At 35.7% G+C, this 12,303-nt stretch overlaps 1 protein-coding gene across 7 annotated transcripts in view; it reads right to left on the bottom strand.

The window, feature by feature from the left end:
- Positions 1–11,594, bottom strand: part of HDAC9 (histone deacetylase 9) — a 547,926-nt gene extending 536,332 nt beyond the window's left edge. For all 7 annotated transcript variants that reach the window (XM_049714591.1, XM_049714592.1, XM_049714596.1 and 4 more), the window contains exon 1: positions 11,473–11,594. In XM_049714591.1, the coding sequence (XP_049570548.1) occupies positions 11,473–11,497 (25 nt within the window). In that variant the 5' untranslated portion in view covers positions 11,498–11,594. The remainder of the gene's footprint in view (positions 1–11,472) is intronic.
- Positions 11,595–12,303: the final 709 nt, after the last annotated feature.

Raw genomic sequence — 12,303 nt, 5'->3', positions numbered from 1 at the left:
AGATCCTAATTTAATCTCTATGAAGACTTCACCTATTATATTAATGTGCTTATAAGTTCATCATCTTAAATAAGAGGAATTGAACACATATAGATTGAAAAGTCGTAAGTTGTTAAACCAGCTGTTTTCCCTTATACATATTGTACTTAAAGTCCTCAGACACCAAGTATGTAAAAAGTTACTCTTAATAATACAGTATGCAAAAACTGCATCAATTTTTAAAAGTTTAAAGAATGTTGGACCAATGAATTCTAAACGAACTTAAAACAATTTCCTGCTTAATCACAACTCAAAACCCTTTTAACTCTTTTTTCTATTCTTAACTATAGTGTGTATTTTTTATAGGGAGGGAGGTAGCTCACAAGTGTTGCAACAGGGAGAGCTCCAAGGTACTAAAAGGAAAAAAGGGTGTAGGTCTGCTTCTACCACTGTGCTAGCTAAAGCCATTCCAAATTTAGAGACTTTTCCGCATTTAGGGAACTGAGCATGTGGCTGCAAGTCTTGCGAACAATAAGCACCCTATTGCAATGTTTATTGTTCAAGGGACAGAAAGGCTACCCTAGAAAGAGAAAAAAACATTTCAATGGGTAGAACTAAAGAGAGGCAAAAGAACATCTCAAAACCATCATTCAGAAGTGAAAAGAACAGAAAGTCAACAAATGAACACGTAAAAAGAAAGAAAGGGAAGGGATATTATTTTCCAGAGATCGAGCAGATTGGTTTTGCTCAGGTATTTTCAACAGCTTCCCCACCCTCAGATATAGCACCACTACCATAGGCCTCCTCTGAAAGCCCTTCGTTCTTCACTTATTTGGCTCCTTTTACATGCTTGGCATCGTACTGGTTAACTAAGCAAGCAACCAGGAGTAAAACAGCCAACTGCTTTATTTTATGCCAAAAGAAAAAGTATCGAGAAGATATGCCTTGCTCTCAAAAGCTTACTTTGCTACTGAGCTATTACTAAGACAACCCCCAGCATCAGGAGATAAGTTCCATAATTAACAGAGGTAGCAGATGTCAGAGAGGCCAAGGGTCACCCAGGCAGGCTTCACAGAAGAATGGAATTGGAGTCATGTCTTGAAGGATAAATGAAGACATTTCCCAAGATCTGGAGAGGTGGAGGGTTTGGGGGAAAGGCACTCCCAGCAATGAGAAAAAGGTGCATTTAAAGGTCTGCAAGCAGGCATGCATCTCCACATGGTGATCAGAACAGAGTTCAGGGTTCACTGAGGAGAAAAAGGAAGATAAATCTGGAAAGGGTACCGGTATACCTCAGGCAGAGGTTATGGACAGCCACTGACATTTCTTAAAGAGGGCAGTGACGTGATCAGATTTAGGCTGAAGGAAGAGTAATCTCATAGTAGAAAACAGACTTGCTACCAGGAAGTTCAGAGCCAAATCCATTCCTTTTCTAGCAACTTTACAGAACCTGAGTATATGTACTAAAGGTGTTTACTTTATCCGATTTTCCTTCATTTCATTTCCTTTTCATGTATTTTATTTTTTAAATTTATTATATAGATCCCAAATCCTTTTTAGAGTTACGCAGCATAAAAGCAAAAGAAAGAAAGAAAACTCAGAAAGGTAGGAAGGCAGATGGGCAAGCGGATTATCAATTCTCCCAACAGAAGGGAAAATGAACTTTACTTTGACATGTTTTATTGAAATTCAGAAATTCAAGAGCACACATTACCTAACACAAGTTATGGTATATATTCTTTTTCCTCTTTCTATAGTTGGCTTCCTGACTTTTTCTACTAATTTCTAGGTCCTTTCACTGAAATACTATTACTTTAAAATCTGTTTTACTGTTTATTGTTTCACTTTAAACATAAAGCCAAAATAAGATACATTCAATTCTCCATTAAAAAAGTCAAGCACCATATTATAGGCATAAAGATACAGATATAACCAAAAATACTATAAAAACAATGCAAAAATAATTCTCATAGTCATACGCTCTTATTTTCTTAAAGTGGTTTTTAAAATATCTCTAATTATAATACTTATTTCATATAACATATAATGAGGGGAGAAAGGACTTCAGGAAGAATTACTTCACTATCACTGGGTTAATAATTTATTACAACAGTATGCCCTAAATGACAGTGATATTTCCAAAACGTCCACATCCATGAACACTTTGGGCAGACATCTGGGATCTCAGTGACAAGCCAAACAAGTAATTATAATGACTTCAAATATTTTTCCTACCAGATAGAGATTTTTAAAAGAGAGGTTCAAGATAAAGTTTTGGCTTCGTCCATTTGTACAGCAGTCTTAGATCTCCAGAAAGCACTCGAAATCTCAAGATCAGAAAAACGTAAGTAAGGTAATTAAGCAGCCTTTCCAATAACAATAGACCCAGAAGGTGTCACCAGCTTTTATTAAACATGCTTACAATCTCAGAGAGCCCAAACCTCATAACTAGTTTTTCTTATTAATGATTTGTTCATATGTCATTTCAGCATTTCTTTCTGAAGAACAATTTCCTCTGAGAGTGCAAGATAAAAGATGATTGCCCACATGTGTGCAGCTATGATTATCTGCCCTCTCTCAGGACTCACAGAATTCCAAGGAGGGCAAAATTATTAGGGCAAATTGTAACTCCAGAGGAAATTCCCCAGCTCGGCCAGTTGCCAGTGGAGTTATAATATCAACAATGAAGAGAAAGTTCTCTTGGAAGTTAAAAGTCTGGAAGAAAAGGTTAATTATTCAGTGCTGCTTGACAAGCAACCATCTATCATAAAAGGAAAGAGCCTTATATAATCAAATGCCAGAAAGTTATCATGAAAAAGACTTCAAACCATTTCACAGACTACCTCAGAGCTTTACTATTTCCCGTTAATCAATACAAGATTTTAAAGAAAAACTCACCAATAATTTAGTCATGAGTCTTTCATTTTGCATATTAAAGTATCTCTGAAGAAACACAAATCAACACACGGAACATGCACTGATAAAATGTATTGATCGTAATCTGCAAGGATAAGCGTGACAAAATCAAACCCGTAACAATGCCTCACCTATTAAAAACTCAGAATTTTCTTGTTCTATATAGCAAGCTAGAAAGAACCAAGAAAATAAAAGGGTTAGGGAGACAGTTAAAGTGTAATTACAGGGACTTCCCTGGCGGTCCAGTGGTTAAAACTCCACGCTCCCACTGCAGTGGGCACGGGTTCTATCCCTGGTTGGGGAAGTCCCACATGCTGCCTGGCGTGGCCAAAATAAAAATAAAAATAAATAAATAAAGTAAACAGCATCATAACAACAAGCTCTTTGAACATTTTTAAAAATGTAATTACAACATGTAAGAAAAAAACAAACATATGTATTTTGCTCATAAAAGAGATCTTTGTACATTTCCCCAGAACTTATAGAACTTATCTTACTAAACAATTTTATTTAGCACAGTTCTTCACTTTCTAACCTTACAACAAACTAGAGACAATAAGTCATAAGAGAAGACTGCTTATATATTGACATTCTCAAACGATGACAGATGTTATAAACAAAAGGCTGTCCATGTGTATTTTGCAGAAGTACCAAATTTTGCTTATGGATCTTCAAAAAGCCTAGAATTGCTTTATAACTGCATTCATGAAAAAAATCAATGTAAAACAAGTATCTATCAACCATTGCTTATTTGGCCTAGATTTTCATCATAATATTTAAACTATGAAGTTGTTTAAAACTGTGACTCCAATATGCAATAAAAAGCAAACATAAGAATTGTGAATATTACTTCTTCCTCAGTATACACGCAACTATAATTTCAGATAAACTGACATGATATTTTTTTTGCAGTCTCCAGCTGGCACTCACATGACTTTTGTACACTAGTTAAGGAAACATAATATTCTACATTATACATATTATTCCCATTTTCTGGAAAGTTCCCACTAACAACAAGAACTTGAATTTTCTAATAGCTACACTGCTTCACTACCTAGCATGATTCTAAAGAAAGATTCCCTTAAGTAACTCTTAGAAAATGTAGATAAACTGATTTGTCCTGACTTTAATGTGTTTCTATCTCTTTAAAGGAATCTTACTTAACTCTTTAATAATTGGTTTAATCAAGAGTACATTAGGAAGGGGGTTTCCCTGGCAGTCAGTGGTTAAGACTTCGCCTTCCAATGCAGGGAGTGCGGGTTCGATCCCTCGTCAGGGAGCTAAGATCCCACATGCCTCGAGGCCAAAAAACCAAAACATAAAACAGAAGCAACATTGTAAAAAATTCAATAAAGACTTTAAAAATGGTCTACATCAAAAAAAATTTTTTTTAAAAAGAGTACAATAGGAAGTACTCCACCTCTTATATGCAATACCACATTGGTACTCCCAGGTAAATGTTTAAGACAAATGTGGTAGGGACTAACCAGCTGTTCACAAAACTTGTTTCATCCACTTCCTGGACTCCTGCTGGACTACATTTCCCAGCCTCCTTTGTAATTAGCTGTGGGCATGTGACTAAATTCTACCCAATGAAATGTGAACAGAAGCAACATGCCTATGGAAACTTTTCATACACAATCCACTTCTTCCATTTCTCTTCCATCAGCTTGATGTAGAGACACACATTAACCTTGGAATCCACGAGCTGAAGAAGTATAGTCACAAATTAGAAGCTGTCTTGGGCTCTGAATAGCCACTAGAAAAAGAACAACCTACCATTCAGGAAAACCTGTTTAGTCTTTGTATGAACAAGAAATAACCTTCTTGTCTGTTTGAACTAGTGCTACAATAATGAACACAATAAGAAATATATAAACTTAATTACCCACAAAAATAAATTGTGAAAAGCAAAGTGGAAAACAAATAAATATGCAAAGTAAATTTAAGCTGAACATTTTGGGAAAAGGTTTGTGCTTCATTTTTAAAGTACTGTCTCTCAGGAACTAGACAATGAATAAAATGCTCTCTCTGGTTTATCTTTCAAACTTGAATATCATATTGAGGAGTTTAGATTTAGCAATAGCACAAGAATGAATCACTTAACTGTGAAGTTACAGCAACAAAAAAATCTAAAACAATATTTAATAAATTAACATTCAGCATGCTTCACTAATACCGTACTCTGTGATCAAATTGTTACAACAAACTTCAAGGGGCTAATTTATTTCATTATCTTAGAATATTTTTCTTGAACACTACTTGACATAAGATAATTGTCTGGGAGCCTGAAAATATTTTAATTACACAGAGCTTACTGTAATAAGATTTGACCTGTATTTCATTTTAAAAAATACAGCTGATCACACTCATCTGAGGAAGCCATAACCTACTTGATTTGCCTTACGACTCTATTTCATTTACCATTCATTTTTTATGGTAACACACTGTGAACAAATTGAAGAAAAAATACCAACTTGGACACTGTGATATCTGTTTGTAGCTTTGTCCCGGTTTTAGTTTCCTACTTAATAACTAAATGGGACCACAGTGGGTAATGCACTAGAGCAAAAGTGGTGAATCATTAAAGAGTTCATAAATTTTAAAAACAGGGGCAGGCCTTATGGGCCCCATATGCTTCTAGAAAATTGAACCATGAAGCTTTTATCAGTCCTCTTTAAAAATGCTTGCAGTGAAGGTTTTATTAATGCTTGCCCTCAAATTGTTTATACTACTTAGCATTTTCATAACATTTTTTATCTCAAAGAACTTTTTGATCATCAGTTAAAGCTACTCTACATTTCTATAAGAGAACTCAGCTGTTTAGCAAAACAGAGGCATGAAGGGAAAACTCAACTAATTTTCGCCTAAGATTTGCCAAAGAAAAAAGAAAAGGAATAGAATATAAGATCCTGCCACAAACCTTTAGTTTGTATCAATAGCCAGGTCGTCTCACTCAGTGGGATGAAGTAGTTGTTTTAAGTGTTCCCACAATGGTGAAGAAAAGAGAAATTAGCCACCTATATGCAATGGGCTTTGAAGACTAATATTATAGGACTTTGCTATACAGCTAATAGTAACTCTGCCATCCAAAGTCACCTAGGAGCCCCCAAGGCCACAACATTATAAATTCCAGGGGGCATGATGTCCATTGTGTTCTATGTTTGGAAAATTCCTTTGGGTGCATTTTCATCAAAATTACAATAAATTAGATTCATCAAAAGTAAAAGTCATACTGGAATCATTCTAGGGCTGATACAGCCGAATTTAGTTATTCTTAAAAATGTCCAGGCTCAAATCATGTTTTCTATAACCTTGGGATCATTCCAAAAAACTGATCTGGGTTAAAATAGGTAGAAATTTGTTCTGAGGAGGAAAAAAATATAAGAATCTCTTTGGTTCATCTCCACATAAAACAGGGTGGCTTGCTGGCAGAGAATACACATAAGCCCTAGAATTTCACCACAAATTATTACCTCCTCTAGTTTTCAACACTGCTAGATTTTTATTTATCAGAAAGCAAAATGACTGAACTATAGTTTAGCTCACAGGACGAATACCTATATTAAGATGGAATTTAATGATATATTTGTTTTTCTAGAGTCTCAATGAAAAACACTAGTGCTTGTTGAACAGATTAAAGAACAATTCGGCACTTTGCCAAGTCACAGTGAAGAGCGCTATAAAATATGTTATCTAATACCCCCTCCAGGTCCACTGTGTAAGTCTTTTTTTGGTGGGGGTGGGGGGAGGGTGCTCCAAGACTCTGTATTTTTAACAAGAGCATCAGATGATTTTTATTATCTGACACGTTTGGAAAACTCTAGAGTAGGTAAGCCCTAAAGTCTTTCCTTCTGAAATTTGGCAATCCTGATAAAAATAAATTGCCAGAAATGGCATCCATACTGCTATACAGAAGCAATTAACTTCTGTTCCTATATTTATTAAAATACGTAACACACTGAATGGACCAAAACTATTTACACTTCTGTCTCTCCCGCTAAAGGGTACTGTTCATAGGGCAGAAACCATGTTTTTAATACTCTTTGTGTCCCCACAGAGTAACACACTGCTTAGCACAGAATACATGCTAAGTTTTAAATGAATGACTATCTTAACTGCAGCAGCTAGCTGCCAGTCTCATCCACGTAGTCCTCTCTCCACTCAGGCTCTCAGTGCCCAAAAGCAATACCCAGTGCTCTAACTTAGAACATTATTGGGGCAGCAAGATTAAAATAAAAACCAGTGAATTCTATATTCAGAAATCAGTACTTATTGTTTGACTGCATATATGATCAAGACAGTAACATTTAGTATTTGATATCGACTGTATTTGAATATGGATAGAGAACTTTTATGAGAATTGTATCAATGCCTGGGGAAAATAAGAGTTTACACTATCTGAAATACTGACTATTAAAGAATTTCTGGAACAACTGGAGTGAGACTATTTTTCTGGTGCACAATAACTCCTTAGAGCCCTTTGCGGAACAAAAGCAAAATAAATGGATGGTGACTGCAATAAGACCAATTTAATTCTCTTTTTATACAGTTTTTTTAAAAAAAGGAGATGTGAGAAAAACACTTTTTCTAAGTCAAACGATTAGGTTATCTCTCACCAGTAGAATATATATGGTACTGTAAGATACAGGCTAATGGTAGCAAAAGACTGTTTTAATGTTTGTGGCCAGCATTTTCCTTTATATATATGCAAAGTGCATTTCAGGTCTCTGATCACAGTTTGTACTTGGAATAAACAGAAAAGACTCCCACCCATCTGTGCTATGACTTTCTTCAACTCCGAGTTCATTCATGAGAACTTCCCAAACATAATTGATTAAGACGTCTGTATAATGCTGCTCTCAACAGACCAGAAGTATTTATAAGAAAGAAAGTACACAAGGACATTTTAATAGCTCTAGAGTCAGATGAGCTTCACTTGGTGGCTGTCTCATTTACCATCCACTCTTCTTCTAACTGAACCATTATCACAGCTGGCAAGAACCTCCTCATCAAAATAGCTGCCTGAAAGGACATTTTCATATTATAAAATCAATACTTTTGCGGGCAGGGCATGCTGATTTCAACTGTCAAATATTACCTGTTGTGAGCTAGTGTCAGGTATATGTGGTATTAATCAAAGTATTTGGTATTATTTTACTTTGTCTTTTTGAAAGGGAGTCCAGTGTATTTGACCATCTTATGTATTACATTTACAAATAGGAACTCTGAGTTTTTAAACAATGCTACAAGTTGCTATCATCTTGAGCACAAGAAGCTGAATTATTCATACTACTCCCTCCTTCTCCATATGCACCTTAAAGCATGGATTCACGTGCCCTTCCTATACAACCAACAACCTATGCTGAACAGACAATAAGATTCTTATTTAACCTCAAATCCCCTTTAATCATGTCTGTTTCTTCTCTCTCAAAAGTCAGGTGCATGCACACATCTGTTTTCCTTTTCTCTTTTACCTCACAAAGTTCAGTAAATGTTACTTCTAACCACCTGTTCCTTACATATATACATCGTTTCTATAACTTTTTTGCCCAATATACTTTACCTCTTAAGCAGTTACCTCCACAACAATAAAAATGTCACTCCCACCTTCTGTTCCACACATCAGACGAGAAAACCAAGAGTAGAATCACCCTGACACTGACCTCCCAAAAAACACATTACTTTTAGAATGAAATTAGATGTAATACAGACCTACCTGAGAAACGATCTAAGGTGCCCATAGACCACATTAAGTATCACCATAGAATTTCTCACCTGTTTGTCTCCCTGCCATTTGGCCCACTTTTCTTTAAACATGTAAAAGTTTTAAATATTTTTCATTACATTGTACTGATTCTCTTTTCCAAATAAGGTTGTCAAAATAGTTCTATATTCATTCATTGCAAAGTAGTTACCTTTAAATAGACCTTGATGGGTTAAACTGGGAGTCTAATCGCTTACAATAACGTTCTAATGGGATTATGTGTTTCACCTTAAAAATAAGTGGGTCCATTCTGAAATTTTGCCATTTGCAACAACATGAATGGACATGGAGTGTATTATGCTGAGTGAAACAAGGTAGACAGAGAAAGACAAACACTGTATGATAGCACTAATATACAGAATCTAAAAAGTACAACAAACTAATGAATATAACAAAGAAGAAACAGACTCAGATATAGAGAATAAACTAGTGTTTACCGGGGGGGAGAGGAAAGGGGAGAGGAGCAATATAGGGGTAGGGGATTAATAGATACAAACCACTGTATATAAAATACGCTACAGGCATATATTATTATACAACATGGGGAACATTAGCCAATATTTTACAACAACTATAAATGGAGTATAACCTTTAAAAAATTGTGAATCACTATATCGTACACCTATAGCTTATATAATATTGTACATCAACTATACTTCAATAAAAAAAGAAAGAAAAAAAATGGGTGCAAGTCCATACATGCTAGAAAGATGCTAAAGAGAGATGATACAGACACTGAAATTGCTACACTTGCACTATCTAAAAGTCAGTAAATTTTATAAATTGAGTTTAATTATAATTTGGAATCAAAAATTTCCCTTATAGTTTCATCCTTCATTAACCTGGATGGGATCTGCATTTTTTGCCCATTCAAGATTACATATCCAGGTAGAAACGCCATTTCAAATGTTTCATTTGGATACAGTTGTCACTGCCAAAAAGTCTATTTTCCCATGATTCAATCTGACCTGTCATTCTTCTGTGAAGTGAAAATGGGAGGTAAAGAAACAATGTACAGAGGACATGGGGGAGGTGGGTAGAGAATAATAAAGGGACATGGACAGTATTATAAAAATATATAAGAAGTATAGTTTCTGATCCTGAGAATTAAAGACAACCCCCTGTATAAATTCTAGACAGTAACTTAGAGAAATGGAGTAAGTTTTCTGCCACATCTGTACGTAGCCAATTTGTCCCCATTGCTTTTAGTATGTTTTTTAATGATTCCAACACATTTTACCACAAGAAAAAAAAATGTTTGGCTATGGTATTTCTAAATTAAATGTCTCTTTTAAATTATGTAATTTTGAAACAGTAAATTTATATATAAATAAATAGAATATATATTTAAAATACAATACATAGATATAAAAATGCAGATATCATTTTAAGTTCAATTCAACAGAAAGGATCGTAAAACTGTGCCATGATTGTGATGAGTAATGCAGGTCACACAGAAGGCTACCTGTGAGGGTGGCGGCGTGGGGGAAGGAGAGGGTGGAGAGCAGGCAGGGTGGAGGAAGGAACAAGTAGAGCAGGCTAGACCAGTGCTTCCCAAAGTGTAGTCCCCAGACAGCAGCAGCATCACCTATGGGAACCTGTAAATACTGCAATTCCTGGGACGCGCCTAAGACTTGAATCGAAAACTGTGGGGATGGGGCTTGATTTTAAAAGCCCTCCCTCTGATGTTAAAGTTTGAGAACCACTGGGCTACAGGGACTCAGAGATTAAGAGGCCTAGGTAACTCTTCATCTTCTTATTCAGATGATAACGCCGATTATAAATCATGACTGTGACTAAAGACTCTGGAATATCTTTACTACATCATTTAGAATCAACAGTTACAGTTATACTCTCCAATAATTTCCAGATCCAAATTCAACACACAAGCTGGCAGCCTGCTGGGGATGTGAGGAAGGTTGATGAGACACTAGAATTCCAGAGCAACTGATCTGGGTGTGGCCCTCCACAGAGTGAAAATCTTGGCAAAAAACTTCCCTTCATAAACTCTGAATAAAATATTACACTAGCTTCAATCTAAGGAGTTGGATAACTCAAGGATATCAATATGCTGAAAGATTTTTTAAAGAATATACAGAAATAAATACTCCCATAATGATCCAAACAGAAAATTCTTTTTAAATTTGTCCATGTTTAACATGTGATAGCTGAAGCTATTCCATCATTCTCAAGACTTGGATTGTGTTTGTTCCAAAAGTGACACCCTGTTCCTGGAGAAATGGGTGTCAGCTGTGCTGATCACAACACTACATGAGCCAAGCTTTACACTGGACTCAGAGGAAGCAGGTGCTGAGATTAAACATAATTAAATATGTATATAGGAAACAGGAGTGGCAGCAAAGAAGGGTGGGGAAGAGAAATATCCTTCCTGTGTGTCAAAGAGATCGAGGGGGAGTAATCCACAGGCTGACTTCCAAAGCCCACAACACCATTTAAAAACATACAGACACGTATTGAGTCAGAAGACTCTGGGTGTGAATTAGATGCCTAAATCATATTTAACAAATACTTATAACTTCATAAAATTCAATCCAAATGTTACATTTGCAGCAGAAGAATTAAAGCCCACTGCTCAGATAACAACACAAATGAAATTAATTGCGTGGAAAGCAAGCTTACGTAATAGAGGATTGGCTATAGAAGACAAAATTCAAAATTCATAATATCAATCAATCTTCATCAGGAAAAAAAAAAGTCCTTTCACAACTTAAATTGCTTAGTTTGAAGCAACACAAAACAACATCTTTCATATTAAGTCTATTAATGGTTTAAGAAGCAACCAGACTGACCGGACTGTACTGGTGAACTCATCATGCGAATCAGGAGAAGAACTGATGGGCTGGGATGCAGATTCACAGCCTTTCTTTAGCTGGCAATGTCGGTCCACGAGAAGCTGGTAGAGGGGAAACCTAGAATGTAAGAAAAATGCATGTGTATTATATAGGTTATATCAAGCCACACAGGAAAAGAAACACAGAGAACCAGCATTGAGTCTCAGCTCAGCCACAGCTCGATGGAGGGTCTTTGAGGCAGTCACATCAACCTCCCAGGTGTCTTAAGTCTTCATTTATAAAAGAGCAAGTTTACCAGTCATGCTTAAAGAACAAAAATACTGCGAACACCAAAATAAAATAATAGGTGTAGAAGGAATCTGTGAAAAGCACTTTATATAATTAGTTTCCTATTTACTATTGTATACTAACTTGTTTGCTGTTATCATTATTACAGAATTTTTTTTTTTTGGAATTCTGGATATAAGAATCTCATTACACAGTATTCTTAACTATCAATATCACAGATTTCCTTCTAGAGATAAGGACTTCTTGGCCAAAAAAAAACTTAATAGACTAAAAAATTGGGACAAAAATACCATAAACTACAGGGTGACAGAAAACTCCCATTACAATTTCCATTTCTTCTTGAAATCTTTTGCAATCTTGTTCCAGCCAACAGTAATAACAACCATACTCTTTCTAGGAGTGGCACTTACAGGATGGACTTCTTGAAAGGAATTTAAGGGACTTTCTGGACACTTCAGCAAAGAGCAAGTGGAAGAACATTTTCCTCACAACTTACTGGAATGTCAAAGTTTAAAAAAAGAAGAGGAAAAAGAAGCTTTT

Source organism: Orcinus orca, chromosome 9 (assembly GCF_937001465.1).
Source record: "Orcinus orca chromosome 9, mOrcOrc1.1, whole genome shotgun sequence".
NCBI classification, from domain to species: Eukaryota; Metazoa; Chordata; class Mammalia; order Artiodactyla; family Delphinidae; genus Orcinus; species Orcinus orca.
This window is presented reverse-complemented; position numbering and strand designations above follow the sequence as displayed.